This window comes from Myiozetetes cayanensis, unplaced genomic scaffold, assembly GCF_022539395.1.
Source record: "Myiozetetes cayanensis isolate MyiCay16 unplaced genomic scaffold, myiCay2020 scf6-25, whole genome shotgun sequence".
NCBI classification, from domain to species: domain Eukaryota; kingdom Metazoa; phylum Chordata; class Aves; order Passeriformes; family Tyrannidae; genus Myiozetetes; species Myiozetetes cayanensis.
In genome coordinates, this window is record NW_026087853.1 from 39,825,700 (window position 1) to 39,852,756 (window position 27,057).

The 27,057-nt window shown below is 46.9% G+C and overlaps 1 protein-coding gene across 1 annotated transcript in view; it reads right to left on the reverse strand.

Moving 5' to 3' along the window:
- Positions 1 to 21,804, reverse strand: part of CD82 (CD82 molecule) — a 43,397-nt gene extending 21,593 nt beyond the window's left edge. The window contains exons 1-2 of the mRNA XM_050335828.1: positions 21,723 to 21,804; positions 2,458 to 2,539 (exon numbers count right to left, since the gene is read on the reverse strand). Of these exons, the coding sequence (XP_050191785.1) occupies positions 2,458 to 2,520 (63 nt within the window). The 5' untranslated portion in view covers positions 2,521 to 2,539; positions 21,723 to 21,804. The remainder of the gene's footprint in view (positions 1 to 2,457; positions 2,540 to 21,722) is intronic.
- Between the last annotated feature and the right edge of the window lie 5,253 nt (positions 21,805 to 27,057).

A 27,057-nucleotide genomic window follows, 5' to 3' on the forward strand; every position in this document is an offset into this window, starting at 1 on the left:
AAAGAGAACAGCATGTTGCTTGTTGTGTAGTGGGAGGCGTAGGGAGATGATACGATCAGAATGACCAGTTGGCAGATTTTCGAGTTTAGAGGCAATAGAGTTTTTAATCATGAAGCCAACTCCTGAGAGATGCCTTTCAGAACTGGGTTTACCTGACCAGTAGAGTGTATAACCGGCACCATGTTCTCTAAGGCTGCCTTCCTCATGAAGACGAACTTCACTGAGAGCAGCGATGTCGATGTTAAGTCGTGACAGTTCATGGGCAATTAGAGCGGAGCGACGCTCAGGACGGCCACTGTTTGCAGTATCGAGCATGGTTCTGATGTTCCAGCATGCGAGTGTTAATTTGAGTACACCTTTGGAGGCAGGTGTGTGCCTTTTGCTCTTAATCTTTATTTGACCGCAACAGAAGGTGCCTGTTGGCCGCGGCTAGCCAACCAGGTGAAGGATGGAGATGAGCTTTGGTTAGGCCACCTTTTCTAGGCCCCTCTCCGTGTGGAGCAAGCAGTGCTCTCCTTGGAAAAGGCTGCTTGGTCATTCAGGATGCTGCCGAGTGAGTCTGTCATCTCCAGGGTCAGACTCAGGCGACCAATGTCCTGAACCGCCTGCATGCAGGGTTAGGACTGCAGCTTCCAGTGCACCTTATCACCTGCCGTTTCGTCCCTCACCTGTCGCTGCAGGACTTTACAAGTGTGGGTATAACCCTAGAGCCTGCGCAGTGGATTTTTTAGGTGAGGCTCAGCTTGCGCAGAACTGATCCCACCCTTTACTCCTGAGGTTCATCTGCCAGGGCCTAGCAAGCTTGGACGGTGACAGTGAGGTCCTCAGGGCGTAGGTTTGATTAGAGTATCCTTCTCTTGGATGGATGGCCTTACAGGGCTAAACGAGCTCCATCTGCCCGGGTTTGAAATTAGAGTTGTCCTTCTCCTAGGATGACTGCCGGAAGGCTAGTGAGCTCATCCTGCCCACGGACACATCTGACCTTTCAGTTTTGACCTGTCTGGCATGGGAGACCCTACCGGAGGCATATGCCACCGCCAGCACAGCTCGCAACCTCATAAGGGCATACTGAAGTAGTTTGGTCAAGCCCTGCTCTCCCAACTTTTCCTTCATAGCTTCCTACAGTTTAACCCAGGGACACTTCCTTGCCCTGAGCACCCCTCAAACACTGAAGGCTCAAACACTGCCTTAACAAATACAGCTCCGCTTACCAGGGTAGACTGGTTGTTATATGCTGCTTAAAATTTATCACCTCCTCAAGAGAGGAAATATCCTGGATATTAATGCCTTCAGAGGAGTCCCGCACTAATAGGGGGACAGGCCTCAACTCAGCTGGATTTTTCCTAGTTTTAAAGTGGACCAAATCATACTCTGGAAGTCCCAGTAGCACTTGAAAAAAAACTCTCCTATCCCCTCTCTCCCAAGAATCTTCCCCATGGATACTCTGAGCACCCCGACTTTGGACTTATAGACCACAGCTAACTACTCTTAGGATGGAAGCAAAATGCAAAGAGCAAAGAGTGAGCACGGTAAGTCAAGGGAAATGAGATCTAGATGTGCCTCAAGTTCAGTCCACATGCTAGCAGCACAGTACAGCCATGCAGGGACACAGACCAGAAAGCTATGCTCACCTTATCATGCTCCAGTTCCCTCCCTTCTCTCCCAGCCCTACCCTTCATTCTCGTTACACACAGCACAAAGTGTAGCAATATCAGACAGGCTACTTCCTTGCTGAAATGTGGAAAGCTGAAACCTTGTACTTCCCCACTACACCATTCCATGGAAGGAGGCATCACCAACACTGTCCACATGACACAGAATATCTAAGCTTCAAAAAGGGATACACACAAGAATGTGTGTGGCCCTCCCAGACCCACTCTGTTCCAAAAGGAGTATATCTTTTGTTAAGCCTCACACTTGAAAATAACTGCACCCAGTGGGCTGCTTCATTTCCCCAGATGAGCCTGCCCCAGTCTGCCCCACCTTCCAACTCCATTTCAAACTTGGACTAATTCATCTTGTTAAAAATCAAAACCAGCCGTTGGGACTCAAACAAAATTAGAGTTGTTCTTTGAAGCCTGCCTGGCCTATTTAGAAGGGCACTGCCATTACTTGGCAGGTTTCGTAGCTTTGCTGCTCAGGGATAGTTCAGCTGCTGCTCCAGATGTGTCACAGAAAGTAGTTACAAAGAACCCATAACTCCTCTTTCCCCTCCCAGTGCAGGAAGGGAGCTGTGTGCATTGGATACAGCAGGTGGGTTCTGGGAGCGGAGCTGCTCAGCACACCTGAGACACACACAGCAGCTCTGACATCCCTGAGCTTCAGGGATTCCCTCTCTCCTTCCAAAACTGTGGCCATTTTAGTGAACATGCTGGACCAACATCCATTAAAAAACACTTTCCAGCTAATTTTGGCCCTGACCTTCCTTTCTACTCCACAGATGCCCACAATACTTACAAGGAACAGGAGATTGAAGAGGAAGAGGAAGTACTTGGTGACTTTTAGGCAGCCAGACCCCATCTTCTTTCACTTACAGGACCTAAGGGGAAAGCAGACAATCAGTTATATTACAGACAGGTCCTCTGGACAACTTTAGAGCAACACTCCTACCCTGTGCAGAGCTCTGGATCACCTAGGGGTCTCATAGTATATGCACAGACAGCATGTGTTCCATAGAATATCCACGCTGCCTTTTCAAGACAGCAAAACAGGACACTGCTGTCACTACAGACACTGCTGCCAAGAGGGCTACCAGCAGTTCCAGAAGACATTTAATAACAAATACACTGCTAATTCCACTACTATTTATACAGACTTTGCAATAGTAGCATCAGCCAAAACACCAACTCTAGCTACTACTCCTGGTGGTAAAAAGTGATGTAGGCTACTTTGAAAGCAAAGAGCTCAGAAGCTTTGTAAAGTTCTTTGTAAAGAAAAAAGTCCCACAAACCAACCCCACTGCTGAAACAAGCCTCCTCCTGGGGAAGCAGCACAGCTGAACAACACAGGAGGACTGGTGGGGGAACATCTCAGAGATCAAGAGAGTACAAGAGAGACACAGAGCTCCTGGCATAAGTACAATGCATTCGCTGGCAACAAAGATGATTAATGGACTGGAGCACCTCCCTTACGAGGATAGGCTGAGAGAGTTGGGCTTGTTCAGCTTCAGGAAGAGGCAACTGAGAGGGGACCTTATCAATGTCTGTAAGTATTTGAAGGGAGGGTGTCAAGAAGATGGATCAAGGCTCTTCTTGGTGGTGCCAAGTGAAAGGACAGGAGACAACAGGCAGAAACTGATGCACAGGAAGTTTCACCTGAATGTGCAGAAGAACTTTACAAAGTAGGTGACTGCACATTGGAACAGACTGCCCAGAGAGATTGTGGTGTCTCCCTCACTGGAGATATTCAAGAACTGACTGGATGCAATCCTGTGCAATGTGCTCTGGGATGACCCTGCTTGAGCAGGGAGGTTGGACCAGATGACCCACTGTGGTCCCTTCCAACCTTACCCATTCTGTGATTCTGTCAGCTTTCCTGCTTCTCCTTCCTTCCCCAGGCTCAGTTATGTTTCCTGCATAGGCAACAGAGGACTTTTAAGTTCCTTAAAATTTGTTCTACCAAGCTCCTTGCTTCCTTGCTTGCAAACAGACCATGCTGCTTTAAGAATCAACAGCCACAGGAAGAGCAGGGGGTCACCAGTCTAGTCTGGGAAGAAATAGCCCCAAGAGAGAGCAAGGTCAGCAGGATTCCCTCTGCCAGCCTGGGTGTACCAATGATCACTGGAGCCCAGTACATTCCTTTGTTTCAATCAAAGGCTTTTGCTTAATCCTATTAAATATTTAGGTTAACTCTGGAGCTAAACTGGTATGTGGGCCTTATTATAACTGACTAGCCTTCCAACCAAGCAGTGGTCACCCTTTAACTACCAGGAAAGAGCACAAGTCTGAACTCTGTGGCTGAAGATAACACTACTGCTCTAACTTCAATGGATGCCATAGCTAGAGACTATGCTAAGCCCATCGTTGCACAGCACCTAGCAAGATGCTACTGAGGTGGGAAAGCAGCACAGAAATACAACCTCATCCAACTGTGCTACAGACTGATCTCAAAAATCTATAGCAGTCTATATATAGTCTATATAGCAGTCACTGCACCTAAGGAGCTCTTAGTGCACAGCCAGGTTAGCAACATCTCAGTCAGTTTTTATTCAGTTCAATTCCTCAGATCAGAGTCCATAAAGCCAGCAGCACCCAAAAGCAGGTCCTTCAAACGAGCCAGGGAAAGCTCCCGTAATAGTTTCTGGTGCATATGTGCACCAAACACTTGAGCATTACCATTTCCAGTGTTCCTGGGTACAGCCATCACTTGTGAGCTGGTTCTGTTCCAGCACAGATGCACTATACAACAGCTGCATCACTACCAACCCAGGAAAAGTGAGCAAAGGCTCTCTGTTAGCAAATATCCTCCTTTCCTCTTCAGGAAAAATGTTCTCTCAGGCCCTTAGTCCTGAAAGGCACCAACACCTAAGACTGCATTTGAAGAGGATAACTAAGATGTAAAATTTCCCATCTACCTGGCTTGCTTACTGGCTTCACCATGAACACATCTCCTCCTAACAGCATCAAGAACTGGAGCCCAGAAGTCTAACCAGAACTCTGAGGCAGCCAGGACCCTAGGCAATGATGAATGTCTATTGTGGGGATTACAAATGTTTTTCTACTCTTCAACCTAGCCAAGAACTAAGCTAGACAAGCTCCTGCCCAATGCACTGGACTTCTTACCTTAAGATGCCTAGTTCCAGGTCCAATTGTCCTTATTTTCAAACTGGAGGGGCAAGTCCCAGTAGTTGTTGACTCGCTTCCTAGCACTAAGGAGTAGCCCTGTGATATTTCCAACTCTGCCCACACTTCTTTGATAAGCCAGGAAAATAGAGACTTGCAGAACTGTTAGAATCTTTCATAGAAGTTATTTCAGCCAATTAAGTAGCCAAACAAGTTGAGAAGAGCTGTTGTGAAAGACGACATGCCTGAGGTAACAAGTGTAAAATATTGCTTTCAGGGCTCTTCTACTCCTAGCTATTTGTCAAAGGCATACCATCTTCAATGTTTATTAAAAAAACCAACAAACCCCAATTGTGCATTACAGGACTATGCACTATTCTCTTCTTTCCACAGGGCAATGTATCTCTTTCACAGCTCCTAGCCATGAAGTAATTCAAAGTATAGTTTTCAAGTTAGAAGGGTTTCAAGTTTTTAGGGTTTTACTTTGAGCTTTTAAAATACTTTAAGGCTCCACATATTCAAACATTACAGATCTTCCAATTCTTTAGCTGTTCCTCAGTAATTAACTTGCCTTGTTCACTGCATTAATGAAACTCCTCAAAACCCTCCCTTCTAAAATTACACAAACAGTCACAAAACTAGCAACACTAGAAGCAGCAGCTCAACAAAATTTGAGATAGGTCAGGTTTGGAAGCAGACGAGCCACAACCAGGCACATCCACAGGCCACTCAACAGCAAAAACATGCCTTAAGTACCACAGCCACTGCTGTGGCAGAGCTGCCCATTTGCCTTTTGAAGTTGGTCAAGTTTTGAGCCTTAACATCCTGCAGCAACACATGCAAAGGTTTAATACATTAAGTTTGCAGTTTTAAAATTCCACTGATTGTCCACAATTGTTTGTTTCTTTCTTTTCTTCTCCACCCCAACTGCTTTGACTATTTTAATCTTCCTCCCCAAGAAACAACACCCACTCTTTTCAAGAATCCTGCCCATACATGCCCAAATTTTCCTGTCATTCTCCAGATTGATGCCAGCTCCGAAGAGGATGTCAGAAGAGATCATCAGCTTGGAGAATGGCATTTCTCCCAGCCTCTCACTACCCATTCTGCATAAAGATATGCGGGATTATTTATGCAGTTTGCTGCTTTGAGGCACTACTGCCATAAAAACTTGGTTGCCAACAGCCTGGTCAGCTGTTGTGTAGTTGATCCTGGGTCTTAGCCTAGCTTCAGCCCCAGGATCTGAAGGGAGAACTAAGTCCAGGAAGGTGTCAATTGATCCAGAACCCTGGGGTTTCCCATGAGGGAGGAACAGAATAAGTCTGCACAGACTAGACTGGCACACGGGGTTGGCTTCTTGCCCCCTCCCTCACCTCTAGCTCTCAGGCCTGTCGTTCTCCCAGCAACAGCAATGACACCAAGACCTGTATGTAGAGCAGGAGTACAAAATCCAGGACGCACCTGTGGAGAGGCAGACAGAGGCCTGCTTTGTTAGTGACAGCAGGAGTCCCATCACAGCTCAGATTAACTTAGTTTTGTTGCAGGAGCCTGTGATACTCCCAGCCCCCTCCCGTAAAAGGTGACCGCAGAGAAGGACAGGTTTATGGGGAGAGCTGAACGCCTCTGCCTCCTGGACTCACCACTGGCCAGAGAGGCAGGAGGGGGAAACTTTATGCACAGACATTTTAATGACACGAAGCAAGGGACAGAGAGGCTAAGTTAATTTTTAATTGCAATTCCGCTCTCTCAAATTAGATCCTGTATTTCCTCCACCCAGCAAGCACTGCATGCTTAGTGTTCACTGAAGTTTATGAGATGTGGATCAGGCTAGCACTGTACATGCCTGTGCCACGCAGCTCTGCCAGTAAGAGCTCAGCCCTTCTCTGCAGAACCACCCTTATGCTCACCCTGCAGGTTTCTTTCCGATGAGCTCTGGCAGCTGAAGCACCTCAGCTGCCAAGTTACTGTACAGCACAAATAAGGGGCTCATTTATGAGTGCAGTGAAAGAAAAGGAGGAACAACCACAGAACAAACCAGAGTACAACAGCTGTGGAAATCACCGTCTCAGTAGATTTATAAGCAAGTGCAAAGTTCATGCAAACCCTAAAGGGCAGCACACGTGCTCCCAAGAGCCAGGAGCTCTGCCAGTCAGCCCCAGTACTCCAACTCAAGTAAAGAAGATTCACATTTTAATGCATCTAAACAGACTGAAGATGCTGCCCTCTCTCCCCCAGATCCTCTCGCTTAAGGAAAGGCGATAATTGGTTACAAAGCAGCTGCAGGTTGTTTCTATGTACTTTAGCCAGTTGCTCCTCACCACCACTCCTCAGGCTCTAATATCAGGGGACATAAAACAAAGGCAGACCCTATAGGATGTGCTACTACTAGCTTCCACCAGGCTAGGATAAGGTCAAGCCAGCACCAGATTTGGTTTTCTCGAGTTGCTATTTCTCTTGCCCCCACAAACACCTCAAATGCCCTGTAAGGCTGGCATGCTGGCTCAGTTCTGCTATCCCTCCTGCTTGTTCAAGGAGAAACATACGACTTGGCACATGCAGAGATGCAGCAGCGAGCACTGTGAACCAAGGTTCTGCAGCATACCCCGAGGCTCCTGATTCTTTACATCTTGCATCTCATGTGGCAGGTGGGACTTTTGGGTCAGAGTCCAGCTGGTCCACTGAAGCAACCCCCAAAGCAGCCTCAGCCAATCAATCTCAAGCACTGCAAGGGCTTCCTGACACAACAGGCAAGCATGACGTTCCCCATGCCTACACCCAAGCCTTACACATTGCAACAAGTTGTCTCCCTCCAGATATTATTACCGGGTTGGATGCTGAAAAATCTTCAAAGTTCTCCCTGATCTGGTCTCATCTCTCTGCCTTTTTTTTCACACCACAACATTGACCAAGGTTAGCTGGGTTCATTTGCAGACAAACTGATCAAGAAATCTTGGAGAAGGAGAAGCTCCCACTGATGTACTCAGGTTGCAGAACTCACTCTTTCTGACCGAAGCAACTAGCATTTGTCCCTAGGAAGGGATCAGCATGTTGCTAGTTCCATAAAGATGTTTATCTGCACAGTAATTTGCATGAGGTTGAGGCCATTTTGAAGGCCAGTTGCTTTCTGCAGTCTTATCCCAATCCAGAAACCAGGATCAGATTAGACGCACACCTGGCTAGGGACCCACGGAAGCCAGCTCACTAAAGAAGTTGCTTGCTAAATGGTCGCTTTTCTTTCCAGCTCCAAACCAGACACACCCGTGCAGAAGAGACTGGGGAAGGGGCAGCTCAGAAAGCCACCGGACAGAAGGAAACAGGTCATCCTTTGCAGGATTCTGAGCCCTTGCACCCTGAAGCTCAGCTGCTTCTCTATCCATGCACATACAGAACAGGCATTTGGCAACCAGAAGGTCTCCCAATCACCAAGATGAGACAGGACAGCTTCACACAACAGTACCAGTTAATGAACAATGACAAGAGTTACTAAGTCTCCTGTTAACCAGGTACATCACTGCCCTCAGGGCAGAGACTGCAAGTTACAGCCACATTAACATACAAAGAATATCCTAAGGAGTTCATCTCCTTGACGTTAATATTCAAAGGCCTTGGACTTTCAGTACACCTGGGAAGTACATCTTGTCTCTGGCAAGCAAATAACCACAACGCCAATGAATGACTCAAGTCTGAATTCACTGAACTTTTCTTTAAGCTTCACTGAGATAATACCAGCTGTGTAATGACCTTGAAAACATAAACAAGATCATGTTTGCTGTGGAGATTTTCCAAACAGCATCTCTTCAAAAGTTACAAAGGAAGGACTGAGGGAGAAGCTGGATCCTAAAAATGAAGGCTGCATATTAGGGTTACCTGCTCAAATAGACCACACTTCCAGATGCAGAGATTACGTTTACACATATATATATATGTGTGTGTGTATATATCTCACTGATCCAGGTACAGTTTCCTTTTGAAGAAAGTATCAGGGCAAGGCAGAAAACTATTTCTGAATAATACAAATTTCAGAAACAGAAAAAAGAAGGTACTTGGAACAGACTCCTATCCCATCTGCTCTAGAGACAGTTGCTGTTTATCTTAAGTAGAAGCAATTGCTTTCAAGATAGAGCAGGTGGTCTGAGGGCTAGGCAAAGAGACAGGAGCACAGCTATATCAGGCTGCAAACTGCAGCACCACACTTCATTGTTCACAAACTTTGAACTACCACTCAGTAGTACAGACATGTACAGTACAGCAAGACCCTAACAGTGTCTGCAAGACATCTGCAGGACAGAGACTCAAGCCTGCGTGTAGTGCCATATTTGCTATCCCTGGAGTAAGGGCAGCAGACTGGAGCAAGAGCCTAGAACCAAGCAGGCAACAGTTAGCTGCAGTTAGCTGCAGAAATACCACTGGAAAGAAACAGATTTCTCAGAAATAGATTTGGAGATAATGCATCAGCTCACACTGCAAAGGTAGATTTGTTCCTGGTGCATCTGTTAAGACATTAAGCTTTTCTGTTTGGCTTCTGTAGCTAGCACACTGTTGTGCAAATAATATGACCGGCAACAGTGTCCTCCAGTGCGACCCTAGATTAGAAAGCACCCACAGGGGTATCTACGATGGCAGAGCTTTTTTGTCAGCATGTTTTGTCACAGCGAGTACGTCGTGCATTTTGTAAAAAGGAAATGTATTTTTAGAAATGTACTTCTGATGCTCGAGGGGAAGTGATTAGATATTTATAAACCACTATCATATTGTTAAAAAGAAAACAACCTCACAGCTCAGTATCAAAAAGCAGCACAGGTTTTAGAAGCATGTTTTCATCTCTGTATTTGCAAGTGGTGCAATAGGTTTTGAGAACATCTGGTCTTCACACTTCAGTTTGAAAGCCAACATTTAATTACGTCTTCAGTCCCCACAACTGGCAAATTGAGAAAGTTCTTTGCTATTTTCAGCCTATACTCTCATGCTTGCACAGCACGACAGTATTTGCAATGCAGCATTACTCCAATTTAAGCAAATCTTTCCATTCAGCAAGACCAGAGATACAACTCTGCCAAAAAATGGCAGGAAAAACCCAACAAACCAACCTAAAACCCCACAAACTGTCCCAGTAGTCATTTGGTTCTCCTCTCCCCCTAAAAAAAAAAAAAAAAAAAAATCCACCAAAGCAAACCAAACAAACAAAAATTAATCGACTTACCAAAAAAACACAGACAGAAGAAATAGTCTAAAATACAGTTTGGTGGACTTTCTCTTTTTGATTGCCACATATTAGAATGTTAGTTGTGCAACAAACGCTGCAGGTCAGGTCAAGAAGGAGGTCACCACACTGACTAAAGCCAGCACACAATGCAGTAAAAATGCACAGCTTTCACAAAACTGGTTGGGCAACTCTGTCACTTGACTATACTGGCTCTTTAATGGCTTCAACAACAAGACCAGCTCAGCTTTGTTTTCTGCACTTGGAACTGTCAGGGTGCAAACTGAAATGGATGTGCCCACCAACTCCCGAGTCTGTGAGTGGCACCAGTGTGTCAAAAGCAGTCCCCCACTATGGCCTGCCCCACACCTCCCCACAGAGGGGCAAAGCCCGTCAGCAGGACCTGCACCCCAAACTGCAGTGAGGTGGCCAGCACAGACAAGCAGCACTCTGCTTGTGCTCAGGTAAGCTTCTCCCCAGTGTGAGCCTGCAGAACACAGAGGATGCTTCTAAGCCTTTGCTATTGCCATCAGTCATCAGTCTGGAAATCCCCAGTGCAAGTACATGCACAGGACAGGCTTCCCTGCCTTCATTCTCATGCAAGCAATGCCTTGGAGTCCAACAAATCTCCTCCAAGGAGATTGGGTTGTAGATACCTTCCTGAGACCCAGCAGCTTTCCCACCCTGCCAGAGCACCCAAAGGCTACCACAATCCAGGTGGGAAGAAAACCTTAAAACAAGTTTTTTTAAGGTCTATCTTATAAGACAGCACCAGAGATCGTGAGACTTAGGAAGGAGCCAGGTAGTATAACTGATTTTTATCTTTTCCACCTCCTTCTCCCATAAAACTCAAGAGGTCAAGGTCAAGGACTTTCTACTGTAAAGTTCCCTTTCAAAACAAACTTGCTTTCAGTTACTTCCATTTTCTCAGATGCCAGGGTAGATAACTAGTGGGTGTTTAGATTCAGCACACCCATGCCAAACATGTTTCTGAGAAGTTACAGCATCTGCCTGAACTGGGAAATGAGGTTTCCTACTCTTTTGGTTCTTTCCAGGAATTAGCAGAGAGTAGTTTTACTTCAAGGGCAGGAAGGTTCCCTCAGCTTGGCAACTTGCACAGCAACTAAACAAACAACCTCTCTTTTCCACCTCCCCTCTGCTCACTGAGCCTTTGAACCACACGCCTCCACAGACAGGTGGATTGGGCTGAGCAGAGCCTAGGCACCAGCACCTAGCACGGCAACAAAGCTGAGCTTACCCACCACCGTTCCCAGTAAAAGCACGTTCTCCTGTACCTCACTCCATAGCTGAAGCCAGACATTTCGAGAAGCCAAAGCACTAGAGACCATTCAGAAGAGCACAGGGCAATGAACACTCCCTTGTCCTTCTCAAACTAAGCCTCTGGAGAAGCTCAGACACCCTGTCAAGCTATCAGAGTGCTCACCAGAGCAATGTTGCAGCTGACAGACTAGCCCAGTGGAGAATGGAAGCATCTTCTGGCACCAGAAGACCTCTCCCTCTAGAGTATACCCACATGATCCCAAATGGCAGAACAGAAAAAAAAAAAAATCCCCAAACCCAAAGCCCACCACAAAGCAAACAGAGCAGAGATCTCTGACTTGTTTTTCCAAATGACTGTGAAGCTTTAGAATTGTCAGCTTCCTCAAGCAACAGAAGAGACAGGCTATTAGTCTACTTTAATCATATCACATGCTTTGTAACAGATTGTTTGCTGATAGCAAGGCACTGATCTTAAGAAGTAGAGGCTTTAACCATTTAGCCCCACAGATCAAGTAAAGCTCAAAGACTACTGCAAACCCATCATCACCGTTAAGTCCTACTGGCACAGGAAAGTGCCTCAGGCCCCAGGGAATGCATCTTTTGGCTTGTTACCAGAAACAGTCCCTTTACTATTTGTAATCTCAGGAGTCTTTTTTTTGCCAAATAGACCACTTGTTAATTGCAGCACTCTCATAATTTACCAGCCCTGTATGCCACTGAACCACTCCCGTTCCCCTGCTAGTATGTTGACACTGCTACATGTGATTCTAGAGCAGAAGACCGCTGATCAACAGCTGTAACAATCATCCCCTTCAGCAAAGTCTCCAATCTGAAAGACCCCACTTCAGGCTGACAGTATAGGAATACAGGAGACAGAAGCACGGGATTCCTGCAAGATTCTCCCACATAGGATCTCACAGTGCCTCCCACACTTGCATACCAGGGAGGACAAGGAAAGAAATTCAGCAAACCCATTTGTTACGAGCAGACAGGGCCAGCTGAGCCTGACATCTCCAAACTCAGTGGACACAATGGTGCAGAACCACTCATGCCATGGCAGCAGTGCCACAGTCATGAAAGGTTACTGCTGGACCCAGCCTCTGCACTCACTGCTCCTCTACCCTTAAGAGAAGCTGTACTTCCCATCAAACCATCCCAGGGTCACAAGAGATCTTGTGCCCCGCTGGAGCATGGTCTGCCTGCCTGCTGGCAAGATGAGCATTGTCACAGACAGTCTGAGGATGAACATTTCACAACATCCTGAGTTTCATGTCACGGATACCACCTGACACTACCAGCAGGCATGAGTGAAAAGAGAAAGCCAGAACTATATAAAGCTTCTGAGGAAGGGATTCTGTCTCAAGCAGCCCCTCTTTCAAAAAATGACTCAGAAAGGGCAGGAGGGCAAGAAAAGCCCTGAAGTACAAGAATTCAGAGTACAGGTGTTTTGACTCATTCCCTGCTATTCAAAAATACTGACCTGCAACCACATTTTCCCCCTCCAACATCAAGGTGAATAATAAGAGTTTCACATTTGTAACTGGTAGCATTCGGCCAAACACCTCACTGGCCTGATCCCTCTGAGGATGCAAGTCAGAAGTTATTTCAGTCCCAGCAGTAGCTGCTGTACAGTCTCCAAGATGTACAGCAGCATTGTCTAGCACTTTTTCCTTTCACCTTCAGAGAACACTCTCCTCATGCCAAGCTCTTTATAGAGGAGAAAGAAAGTGGAAAAGAAAGCTGCATTGTACAGTAGTAAAAGGCAGCGCTGTGAGGAGCAAGAATAACACAGCATGAGCTGTTACAGAAGCTGCAGCAAAGCTGCTTTGTTCCCAGTCTAAGCATTTGAGGAAGTGAAATGCCACAATAAGAAATCTCAGTAGACAAAGCTGGAAAACAAAGAGGGCCTCTAGGAAACACTTTGCCAGGTGGAAGAGATACTCAAAAACTTTTGGTGGCCCATCTATGAAGATGGTCCTAGAGGCCAGGGCAGGGGTTTTGCTGCCCTGATGACTGCTACCTTGCCATGCAGGTAATCCCAGCAGAGTTAATATGAGAACATTGTTCAGTCACAGACCTGCCACCTGCAGTTAAGATCACTCTTCCACCAATACCCTCTCAAAAAAAGAAAATGATCAATCAATCCTTCAAAGCAACACAATGCATAGGTTCTGGACAGGGTTATTTCAAGCCAAGAGGAACAGACATATGGGATAAGTTCCCCAGGAATTTGGCAGTCAAAATAGACAGCAAGACTTCGAAAAGCTGGGTCTATTTTGGGAAAAAGAGGGGCCTCCTTTGAGTCTGCAGACCTATGCACAGTCTGTAAAAATGGGTTCAGCTGAACCTAAACCAAGAGAGGCTGGGTGGCCTTTTCTACTTTCCTGAAAGGGTCTCCTTTTCTACACTTAGGAATGCTAGAAGAATGAGATAGAAAAGAGCACCTCAGAGGTATTTATTTTAAAAATAAAGAATTTTTATCCAGAATAACTTAATTAGAGATAATCAGATGAACCTCAATGCAGACATAAATGATCCCATTTCAAAGGGGAAAAAAAAAGCAGGGCTGTTTCATCTTTAATCAGTAAATCATGACTGAGTATAAGACTACTTTTTAAACAGGACTGCAGACACATGTTCTTCTTACTTGCTTCTGTCCAACCATATTGTGCTCATTTCTTCACAGGCTGCCCATTTTTATGTCACATCAGCTCCACAGCTTAAATCAAGCCAAACCTACCAATGACATAAAATTACAGCAAGGGGTCTCATGCATGCTACCTGGGCAGGTTATGGCTGTGACACTGGGTTCCCTCTGCTTTCAGGATACATCCCAACTCTCACTAGTGCAGCAGCTTGAAACCCAGCCCAACAAAACCCCATTGCCTGGTCCTTCTCTGATGGGAGGCTGTCAGCAGGAGAGCCACCCACTGCAGGTCACCAGCACTCTCTACCAAGATCCTGGGCATAGGAATAACCATTAGACAGCACTATGGTAACACAGCTGCTGACCTGGCCCAGCTCACACACTGCTTATACAGGCTGTTATTCCTGACAGCAAACACCCTGTCACGAAGGCTGTCTCTCTTCTGGGCAAAAAAAGAGCAACTGTTTAGGTTCCCATGGGACAGCACTGGTGCATAGCCATTTACTTGTACACATAGTGGTAGGTCTTGCTTATAGCTGACAGCTGGACTAGGAAGAGGTTTCCCATCTGCCAGAAGCTAGGCAAACCAGCAACTTCGTGTTTTATTACAGGATCAAGTCTAAGCCACCACCACAACAGTCTCCACAGCTGCAGTATGATGGACTGGGAACAAATGAAGAAAGACCCAGGCTCTGAGACCACTAGCCAGACTGCAGCATCAAATAAAAGAGCCTTTGAGGTCTTGGACTTGGGCATTAAAGCAGCTTGCCGTTCCTCAAAATAGCCCTCCCTTGAAATAGCCTCTTCTGTCAAGGCAGTAGTTTGACACAGATTTTGGCATTAAGAAATTCCCACGCAGTTTCGGCAAGCACATTTTGGTCACCTCAGTTTCATTCCAGGAAGCCGCTAGTCACAACACCCCCAGAGAACACGTGTGAGAGGAAACACTGACGTTTCAGGTCCCCTCACATGAGGCAGGAAAAGTACCAGCAGCTGTAGGCATCACCACCTACTCCTCAGGAGTAGCCACAACCACCCCCATTTTAGTTGAACTGGCACAAAGCGTTACCATCCTTGGAGGGACCTGGTGCAAAGGAGCTGCTGAGCCCTGTGCACAGGGAGCAGCCACCCTCTGCAGCTCGCTCACAAGGCTGACCTATCACACAGGGCTCCACTTCTCCAGCCTCCAGTAACCTCTGTTGTACCTGCAGCCTCTATGCAGTGTCCCCAGAGAGGTGCACCAGACTCCTTGAGAATAGGGAGAGGGTTGTGCCTTCACCTTGTTTCACAAGGCTCACCAGGGCTTCTCCACACAGCTGTGGTCTAGCACTGTTCCACACAGCAGCTGCCGAGCAGAAGTCTTCTCTAATTAAAAGAGCTTCCTCTGGGAATAAGCAGATTTACTGCACAACTCAGAGGGCTCTTTGGTTATTCCATGTGCAGTGTATCTCCAAGCCTGCATTAAAAAGGGACCTGAATGCAAAGAAGAGTCCAGCAGCTTCTTAGACTGTTGGGAAAGTACATCCAGCTGGGTTTTGTCTGGGTGGGGTTCCTCTCCCCCTGAAAAGACTGCAGAGATGAGCATAATTAGAACTCCTGCCTGCCTTCTAGGCTCCAGTTTCTTCAAGCATGCAGCACAGATGCTGCGTAATAGTTCCCACCTCTGGTTGGGCGGCATAAAATTCAAGGCAACAGCAGGGGCAAATAGCCTTGCTAACCTGCAGGTCGGCAGCCTCCTTAATCCAGGTCCCACTCTCTTAACAGGGAGCCTAGCTCCATGATCAGAAGACACAGAAGAATGGGAGTGAGGGGACAAGAGATTGAGTTTACTTAGGATGCACACTGGGAAGCTGAGGACATTCCAGCAAAGCCACTCAAGACTGACTCATCACCAGCAGCTTCAATCCACGCTGACACACATGGCAGACACATGACTGGCTCCACAGCAGGCAAGAGGACACTTTGTGCCATGCCATCAGCACGAAAGAAGCCCCAGAACCAATGCACCATTATAACTGCAGTACTAGAGATAGTGTCCTACCACCACAACAGCCAGCCTGTCACCCTTTTATGCAAAAACTACTCTACAAATTCTCTGGCTACAAGCAGAAGGGAGAGGAGCAGAGCAGTCTGCACAGTGATTTTTGAAAGCAGGCATATTAGCTCTGGGTACCAAAGTCCAAAACCTCCTTAATACTGCCACCACTGAATACAGGACCTCTTTTAAATTTCTGTCCACACATATTCCAAGTAATGTTAAGTAAGCCATTTGCAGGACCAAGGAGAAATCAGGAAAAAAAAATCAAGTAGGAAGGGAACAAGACATTCCCAATACAGATACTTTTTTTCTCTCTGTTTAGAACACCTAGAAACCAAAATGCCATTAAGGTACAGAAACTTCCCTGGAAAGGTCTAACTAGAGCACTGAGGCATTTTGTGCAATACTAGCGATAGCCCAGTTAATTTAGATTTCACAACTGATTCCCAACAAAACTGCTAGCCATCTATCACAGGAGACACGATGCTGGCTCTGGGCATTTAGTATTTACATATTCTTATAATATGGGATGACAGCAGCAGCCCTTGAAGTCCTAGTCAAGTACCAAGATGCCACTTCCACACCTGCCTTGCACGCTGTTCCAGGAGCCCTGCACTGATAGAGCACAGGTTGTAGCCCCACAGCACCCCAATGCACAAAACCCCTAGAGACAGCTCACCTGAACCTGTGCCAGTCTGGTACACACGCCCAAGGAAAATCAAGGTCCTGAAGCAGGTTGCTTTTAAAACTAGACAGACAAGGCACTGCATGAAGCCTCTCCTGAGGGCATCAAGTTCCCACGTAGCCCCCTCAAATGCATTCTGGGGAAGGCACAGAAAACTCATGGATCACAGAGGCAGTGACCAAAACAAGGTGCTGGTGGAGGACATGGTCCGATCCAGTGATGTAACCCCTTTTCAAAGGCACCTCTGGGACACAGCTTCCTTCATTCCCAACAGGTAAAGCTACTTTACAGCATGTTCAGTCCCCTCTATGCAAGTCCCTGTAAGTTAGTTCCTCTTCTGCCCCCTTCCCAAACTACCTCCATGGCAATGGATGGAGAGCAGCAGCAGCAGCAGGGACAAAGGGCAGTTCCCAACTCCAGCTGTGGGAAGGTTAGCTGGCTCAAAGTACGTGCTGCAGCTCTGACAGCTCATCCAGTATGAGAGACCTCCCTCTAACTGAAGCAGAATTGTTTTGCCTACAAAGGGAACTCTCCATTACGTAACTTCAAATCTTCAGGCTGCTGGATATCCTAATGTATATAGCTCCTCCCAGATCAGTATTTGTGCAGTACACATGGCCATGGGATTATCATCATACTAGAAGAGATCAGCAATCTGCTTACAGCTCAGCAACAATTTTGCAATAAAGGGTAAAGCGCTTTTGTGATGCACCTGTTTGCTTAAGGCTGTGCTGCAAAGAAACTAAATCATTAGCCCAGCAAAATTCTTAACAAATGCCTCCAGTCCTTTACCTATCTGCAAGGCCCTTCCTTTGGACCTTCTCAGCTCCTGAGCTCCTTAAAAACAGTCAAGCCACTTATCTCAGCAGCAGTTTTCAGGAATTAAGTACATGCACTGGTCTTTGGTTTGACTTGCTTTTAAATGATGGTGTCCCAGTTCTGAAGCTCCATCAAGGAGACAAAGAACTAGAGCAGTCAGCCAGACAGCTGGTGCACGTGCCTCTTCACCCAGGAGAAAGCTTGCCCTCAGCTTAGTCTCCTTCCCTTTCTATCCCTGTATTTACTTTGGACGAGCCACAAACCACCCAGCTTCCCTGGCTCTGTGGTGTTAGAGAGGACATACACTTGGGTACCTAGCCAACAGTCTCCAATCCTTGTCCCCATCCTAACAGGCCACTATTTTATTTCCTTTTTCTGCTGTCATCTACAAGGCAGTCCCTTTCACAGAGCTGCCCATGGTAACGCCTCATCTTTCTCCCAGAAAATTAGCTAGCTCTGAATCTGCCAGTGCTCATAAGCAATGATTTAAGCAATCTCCAGTACAAAGTTCTTTGTGCTTCACTTATCACCCTGCCTAGGTTCAAGTCAGCCGTTAACTGTTTCAGTGTTTCCAAGCCCTGACAGCAAGTTTCAGCAAACAGGCTCTGCCACAGCCAACCAGCCATCAATGAACTGCTGGCATTTGGCTGTGCCTCCTGTATTACTCCTTTCACCATGCCAAGAGAGCCTGTAATTTTTAGCTTTTTCTCCATTTCATTCCATCTAAGAACACCAAGCAGCCAAGAAGAGGCAGAGGTGGTTAGGTAATGGACTGCCTCTTATTATACAGTTCCTAAAGGAAAGGTGGCTCACCAGCCATTCCTTCATGCACGTCATTAATCATTTGCCTGTGGAAAGCTCCAATCCCACATTCCTCCAACAGATGCATCAGTGCAAGAGCACAGTTTATTTCTTTGCCCATCAAAGCTGACAAGCACACAGTGAAAGCAAGGCTGCTGCGCCCAGCACCCCCCCTTGCTGTACAAAAAGACCCCAGATCTCAGGATACCATGATCCACATTCAGAGACAAATGAAGGCAGCAAAGGAGAATAAGGGGATGCAGATGTCATGTTCCTATTTTAGAGCGGTGAAGTTAAGGAACTCTAGGATGAGGGCCATAATTCCTGGCAGTAAGAAGTTAGTTTTGATGCACAGAAGTTTTTACACACAGGAAACTGAGGAAGAAGTACAAGAACTGGCCCTCTGATCATCCTTATTGCACAGAACCACCAAAAACATTGCTACCTTCTCCAGCCTTCAGAGTCACTCAGCCATAGCCTGAGCCCTGACAGACCTCCTCCAGCACCTCCACTCACCAGTGAACAGAAACAGAAAAGAGACCAGGAAGAAAGTGGCTGCCACACCACAGGCACCATTAAAGTGGACCAATAATCACTACTTCAGATAGCATGGGCGTGGTCCAACTCCCAGCATCACCCCGGCATTCCTGCGACAGAGTCTAAGCTTTCAGTGTCCAAGGTCCTTGTGGCAGCACCTTCTGCTGTACTGTATGCTTCCTGCTGTAACAATGCCAGCAGGCACCAGGAACCACAGCCATGGTTTGAGCTGGAAAGTGCCTCAGGGCCTGTGGTTACCAGAGGTCTGCAAAACTCCCACGTGCACTTCCCTGATTTACACATCTACTGGGTGAACACCTGCAGTCCTGGATGGACCTCTCCTGACATAAAAGCAGGACACGGAGTAACAGGAGAGAGATAAAACCTTTCCTAGGCTACAGTCAAGTGAGGAATTTCATATAAACCCCCACCTTGCACTTCACAGAGCTGGAAGCAGAGTGGTTTGAGTAGCAGGGGCAGGAAACCTCCAGGGAGCTGTGGGAAACCTTGTTAGAAGACCTTCTGCACCAGCTTACAGTTCTAGGTCACACAACACCTGCCTGTTCTCTGAGAACTAAAATAGAGACAATAACAGTAATGAAGAGTCCAGATGAGCCACATCATTAAAGCTAAATCCTCTTAAGGGAGGAGCTTCCATGCAGCCCACAGGGAGGGCTTTCTCCAGGCACTCAGCTTGCATCTTGCTCTATTTTTGTCGCACACAGGTAAGAAGCTAAACAAACACTGCAAGACTTCACCAACCACACCTGCCCTGAAGCACAGGACTGAGGATGTCAGCTTAGCAGTCCCCACAGCCCTTGGCAATGATGGAAAAGCCCAGGCCAAGAGGGGCTCAGGTTCACAGAGGTTCCACAGAGTGAAGGTATTTTGGAAGCAAGATCCTTCTACAAAGGATGTTAAATGAAAGGATTTTAGGAGTGCGGCTACTGATTTCCCTGAGCCACTCGAAATCCACACATTGGCTTACAGAGCAGTTTGCAAAGGTTCTTTTCACCTGTGTAGCAGTCCAACATGGGTAAGCTTTGTTTAAGTTTTTTTAAGTACTTTTTTTTTTTTTTAAGTACAACTGTAGCTGTGGGAGTTCTTGCTCCAGCAAAAGGACCAGAAACAAGTGAGAATGTTAAAAGCCACCCCACTGTTACAAGAGGTTCTGCTATGGGACACTGGCAGGTCTTTCACCACCCATGCAGTGACACTGCAGAACAGGTCACTGACCACACCACCGGTGACCTTCTGCCTCCTTAACACTTTCTTCCCACTTAGTGCTCATGAAGTATTTAGTAAGATCTGAGTAATTTGTCACTTTCACAGCTTGTCATATGCTTATCTTGACATCAGCACACAGCTCCCAAAACTGCTCCTCTCACTAGACACCTCCCTCTAGATTTTCAGAGCCATGCTTCTACACTTGGACCTTGTGGTCCATGAAAAGGATTCCAGTCCCAGACTTCTGCTTGATGGTTCTCATGCAGCAAGCAAGCAAGCTTCACAGTAGCAGGCTCACATCTCAGGCTTTGATGAGGTTTTTCTCAAGCCCATGGTATCTGAGAAAGTAGCAAAAAAAAAAAAAGTCTTCTGTGGAGAGGAAGTATCACTGATGGCAGATTTCGAGACAGCACTCTCCAGCTGTACACCTTTGCTTGCATAGAAGCACACAGGAGTTGGTAGAAGTCACACAACAAGAGGCCTCACTAGCATTGGGATGGGTCACACCCCCTGTGATCCTCTACTGTCAACAGCAGCTCAAACATCTCTAAGAGCTGCTCTCTTCCACCAGCCACTATCTCTGAGAGCAGTGCAATAGGGCACTGTCCCTCTCTTGCACAGCTAGGAAAGTTTCAAGCTCTCATCTCATACACAAGATGGAAACACTAGAGCTTGTCCAAGACATAGGAACACTTCTTTCTGAAACAGCTCTACAGTTTACTGAAGCCAAAATTTAGATTCCAGGATGGTTGGGTCTGGTTTTATTTTATCCCACTCTTCCTTTTTTTCCTTTTGGTTTGTTTTTTTTTTTTTTTGTACCAAGTGCTCTATTTTACATTAAAGCATACACAGCAGAGCTTTTATGTTCTCGGGCTGAACCAGCATGCCTGGGTTGTAACAAGCCACTATCCTCCTATCAACAGATTTGTTAACAGTCACAGCGCAAAGGCAATTCACAGCCAACATCTACTCAGCTACTGAACCTCAAGCTGAACTTCTCAATGCAATCTTAAAAGAGAGGCAGGAGGGGTGACGGGAGGGGGGGAAGGGACACGGCAGGCTGGGCCAGCACCAGATTTCTGTAGTCGTAACAGGGTAAAATCGCTACAGAGGCACCTAACCCACATCCTAGAAATCAAACAAGACAGAACCGACTGAAGCCCCCCGCACGCCCAGTCTCATCAGCAGGCAGCAAAGGCACTCAGCCGAAATCCCTTCCCATCAGCAACCGGCCGGGCCCCCAGGACACCGGGTCCGCTGCACCTGGCGATGGTTTCTTTCAGGCCACACACCAGCTGCGCCAGAGGATCTCAACTCGCCCACCGACGCGAGTTTGGAGGAACACGCCCGAGAGCGGCGAGCACCAGGGACCGGCGCCCCGAGAGGCTCCCCCGGCCCTCGCACGGAGCCCCCCGGGGGAGGCGCAGCGGGGCTGCCCGGAGCGCAGCGGGGCCGCTACCAGCCCTGCGCCCCCCGAGCGGGACTGCACGGACACAGCGGGGACTCACGACCGGCCACCAGAAAGCCCCGCCGAAAACCCCCGGGAAGTCCCCGCTGGCCACAGCCCCCGGCCCTCCACGCTGAGACCCCCGGGTCGAACCTAGTAGGGTCTCCGGGCACGCTGGAGGGAGTCCCGGCACACGCCCTTTCCTCCGGTGCCGCTCCGCTCCCCGACCCCTCAGGGCAGGCGGCTGCAGCGTACCTACCTCCCCAGCTTGGCTCGGCAGAACTGCCCTCGGCGCTGCGCTCCTTCCCTCCGCCGATGTGGCCCCGCGGGGCGGAGCCGGCGGCTGCGCTGAGCCGGCCCCGGGGCGGGCCGCCGCCACCGCCCCCCGCCCTGCCCGGTCCAGCCCCCGCAGGGGATTGCGCGGAGGTGGCGCTTCACCCGGCGCCGTGCCAGCGCTGGTCTGTCGCGGTGTCCCCTCCGCCTGCCCTGCTGCCGGGGACCCTGCCCGCTGCGGGACCCTTTGTGCTCGCTCCGCAGACCGAGCGATACGTTTTCCACTGCCCGCCTGTGGGGCCTCGGCCACTGCCTCCTACTCTCCCGCTGTGGCCAAGTCACCTTGCTCCACTCAGGCAGGTGGCCAGGCTCTGAGCTGGGGCCCTTTGCCCCGGCTCGCTGCTCTTGGTGTGTCACCCACCTCCCCCTGAGTGTCTTGTCAAGAAGGTGCACACGCACACACACACATACACACATCCCCTCTTAATGTTTAAGGGCACTCGCAGTTTGTCTGGTCCTGTGAGAAAGAGAGGCGCACTGTGGCTCCCTACCCGTTGAAAGCAAGCCTGGCGACCCACCGAAAGATTTTTCCAACGGGCAATTTCGCTGCCCCCAGTGAAGCTTGTAAAACGTCAGCAGAGCTGAGCATTGTTCCCCCTCCAAACCCCATTAAGCTCTTGTTTGCCCTAATGCCTCCAGCACTGATGACGGTGAAGTGCTCTCATGCTGTGGCTGCTGTTTGCTCTGCTGACCAGTGTCATTGCATTGTTTCCATGGGCTTCCCCGTTTTGTGCAGTGTGTCAGCTCTGCGCAGTGGGCAGCAAGCTTACACCAACAGCTCTTTGTTCTTGGCACGTGGCATAATTAGCCCAATGGGATCCTGCCTCCACTGGCAGAACACAAATAAGAATAAAAGTGATACGGCAATCTAATAGTGACAACAATGTGATCCTCTTTAAATCCTCATCTCAAAGACACTGAAAACAAATCCAGCAAGCCAGTCCTAAAACGAGCGAAGGTCAGGATGTCCCTCACCCTTCTGAGGAGCAACATTTCTCACTTTCATGGTTTCTGTTCTGACAGGAGGACCAGCAAACTCATGCAGCTCAAGGCCCCAGTCCTCATTCCTGGGGGAGCAAAAACCAGTTTGCCCTTTGTACTGAGACAGGTGTACAACAGGTGTATGACCTTACTCTCTCCTTACAAGGGAGTCTCTCTCAGTCATTTTTCTGTGCCTGCAGGCTGATTCCTTACTATGCCACTGGGCTTTAAAGAAAAGATTTTAAAAGGTCCTTTTCTAGTCTGTTCTTTATTCATTGTGTCTGCTTGACTTTAATTCTCGCATTTGGAGTCTCATTCAGTCCAAACCTTTCCCTGCAGATCCCAATTGCTTTACTTGATACCAGAATTAAACACATCCTTTTTCTCTTTTTCAGCCATGACACTCAATAGCTTTTCCACTAGTTTGTATATTATCCTGCAGACATCTTATTTTTGTTGTCAGGATGAGCATGAGGTCATGTAATGGGTAAAGACAGGCCACTTAACAAGTCCTTCTTGGTGGATGTTGGATATCCTGAGGCAGGAGGGACCATGGGAGGACGCTATACCTGGAGAGCAGGTGTCAATTGCTGAGTGACACACACATTGCATCCAGCACCCTGGGCTCCTCTGGGCCACCAGCAGGTAACTGCAGGCTCATCAGCTGGCATGAGGGCTCAGCTGGGGAGGGGTGATTCAAATGCAGGTGCTGCAGAAGAGGATGATAAGGTGGAAGTGAAAGGACTTGTTCTGCAAAGAGGCTTTTGTGGGTGTGGTCTCACCACTCCTGTTTCTGCAGCTGTCCTTTCTGCAGTTGTCCACAGCAATACTGGGCTATCTATGGCCTGCAAACTGGCTAATAAACTTAACTTTGCTAAGACTTCTCTCTCTTACCAAAAGACTTGTAAGGTCAGCTGTTAGTGCCTAAGACAAGGACAAATTTTGCATCAGAATTATTTGGGGCGATATCTGAAAACTCATTTACAAACAGTCTTGGGGACTATGTGTCTCTCTGGAAATCAGCAACACTCCAGCATCTCTTTTCAAGCAGAATTAGCCTTCATTAAAACCAGTCATACTCTCAAACAAAATATGAAACCCACTTTTCTTTATCCTCTCTCTCTCTGTAGTAGTCCTTGTCTTTAATTTAAACATCAGCTCGCGCTTATGCCTGTACTCTGTAAGCCAGAATGCTTACCCATAAAGACACAAGGCTCTATGGGACAGGTGAAGTACCATCTGCCTGTTCTTATATGTAGCCTTCCTCATCTTCGCACCATGTTCAAGCCTACAGGTACCAGGCATGTAGCTTATTTCTGATTCCTACAAAAAGTGTCCTACTTTGAGGAAGAAAGCCTGGGCTCAAAATATTTCCCTGGTGGATTAGTGTGAAGGCTGTTTCTTAGTGAAAATGGGTTTGAAATAAAAAGTGATTACAAGGTACAGTGCAAATGGATCGTGCCAGCAGCTCTGGTGCCCAAATGTATTTGCGTCAATGTCTTTGAGAACAGGATACATGTTAGCAAGGGCAGTGTGGAGGTATATATGCATCAGTGACTGTATGTATAATTAGTTATGCTTGAGTGCCATTCAGATGTGAATCAGTGATTCTATAGAAAAAGCACTAAGTCTATACCACTGCATTTGCTCAGAGCAGAGGATAGGTTTTAAAAGAGATCTTCCAAAGTGCCTGAGTTTTATTAGAAAGTCTGACGTGAATCATGCTTCTCTGAAGGCTTACAACAGGGACTTGGCAGCAGAGGAGAAACAAATCTACTGAGATGTTGCAGCTAAGCTGTGCACAGATGGCAGACTAAAAGCCCAAGTATAAACAGCATCTTTTACAATGTACACATCAGGCTGGATTCTCAGCTAGTGATTAGACAAAAGTGCTTGTAAGAAAACCCCAGGCTGGAGAAACCCACCATTATGTGGCCCATGAGGCTGAAAACCGAATCCATTTCAATGGCAGCCAGAGACCAGCCAATGGGTCATTCAGCCAAACAATCTGATTTTGCCTTGGGCCATATTCATTTCAAATACAACAACCATTCCCGGTCAAGTAAATACTTTCTTTTCAGGAGGAATTAATCTCTTTACCCAATTAAGTCATGGCCTGTTCTGTGGGTAAACAAGGGAAGTCTACATGCAGTCTAAGTGCCTGAGATGCAGCCTGGTACAGGTCCCAGTTCATTTGTACACAAGGTCTGTTTCCTCAAGCACAGGAGAATACTAATGCCCTGCACAGAGCTGGCTGTGCTGTGCCTTTATGGGTGTTTGCAGCCTTGCTCTGGATTGTGAGAAGCTACACAGTCCTCACTGCTTTGCAATGAAAACACAGGTACAGCATGGATGGCTAGTAATTATGGATGGCTGATAATGATGGAGGGAGCTATGGCCCTCTCATTCTCTGTTAGTAAACCCATGTCTGATGGGTAGGAGCCATCCTGAAACAATGGGATACAAGCAAGAAAGTTCCCACAATTTTATGTATAGGCAGCTCTTCATGCCTCTTTGTGAAGCTGGGATGGAAGGTCTCAAGGTTGTTTGGCAGCAAGCTGCGGAGTGAAAGGGACAAAACTGCTTTTCTCTAGTCTCAGAGGATCTCTGAGAAGAGAGGGTCTGAAGTTCAGCTGGCAAAGGTTGCTGCCCAGTGTTGCATATACCAAAAGGAGGAAATTAGTCCTTGGCATTAGGAAGAACAGAGAAACAGGAAGACACATGGACTTATAATGTTTGCATATTTATTTCCTTATTTCCCTTAAAAAAACCTTTGAATTGGCCACACATTACTGTGACTCTAAGAGAGGAAGGATTTCTCTGTTGATCAGGCCAAAACATTGAGAGTGATGCAGTGATGAGTGCTGTAATTATCAATACAAACTGCCTAACTTTGAAAAAAATAGAGCAAATAATTACTCTATTTTTTTTCCATTTAAACTCCAAGTTAAAAAAAAGTGACTGAAGAACTTGGAGTTCATGGTTATTGTCAGTTTGATAGCACAGTATAAAATAGAAAGAATGCAAAGCACAATTAAAAATTACAGTTTTTGTCAAGTCTAATTTGACAGAAGTACATTCATGGCACCATAAGAAGAATCGTCTTTTATTTGCCCTAAGCTGTGTTTTACTAGCAGATTAATTATATAGAAAAAATAATGGTTAGAGTGAACAGCAATAAAAGTGCAGTGGTTCCTGAAGCGTGTGGGGCAAGAGGAGACTATTTTAACTTATATTAGGAGAAGATATGTTTATCAAAAGGTATGTTTTCACGACTAAAGTATTTTTACTAATTCTGTGGTTTAGGACACACTTTTAGTAAACTGAATTAATTTTCCTCATGACCAGTTGCCCTCCCCTGGCTGAAATGAGAAATGCAGGCAATTGAAATTTTGCAGGAGGTTAGACTTGTACAAGCTAAAAGGAAACTCTTCTGCCAGAGACACCATGTAACTGGGAAGCAGATTGGTTATTTTGGATCCTGGTAAGAGTCCCTCAGAGCTGACTATTACAGAGATGACTGCACTGCCAAACTTGGTATTTTGCAAGAAAAGATTGATTCCCCCTCGATAGGTGCTGGAAAATGCAGCACATAGGGATGTTTCTTCCTAAGCAGGAACTTTGGGACTATCGAACTCTGAATCTTTATGATCTGTTAAGCAATAGCAAGTATGGGAGCATGTGCTCCAATACATCTTGGATGTCCATCTGACCTTTGGGATGGGAAATTTGCTGAAACAAATCATCAAGATTTACCATCCTGTACTTTCATAATTTCTCCCTTTTTCAAAAAAATTCTCATAGAAACAAATCTCAAAAGGTCTATGAGCAGGCCGCAGACATCTCTGGATTGAGAAGAGTCCATGACTGGTGCTATGGGCTTGCTCATTTGAGGCAGATAAGACAGAAAATGACAGATGAGTTTCAAAAATGCATCCCACTCACTAAGGAGCTCTTGCTTGTTCTGCTGAACTCAGTTCAGTTCATGGGCATGCTTGGGCTAACAACATCCACAGCATGACTTTGTGAAACTTGATGGATCTAGGACTTAACTCAATCACACAATTCTCTGTGTGCCTTTTGCAAGCATCTTTGGCAACCAGAAACTAATTTCAAAGAGGTAGCACTCAGGCTCAGTCCTTTTAAACACCTGTAGATACAGATGAACACCTCAAGAACTTGACCTTACTCCTGAGGCTTGTATAGTAGACATCAGAATTTTTCTTCTTCCTCTTACACAGAAGTATTCTGCTTCTTCGGGTATGCTCTCTCTCTGTCTT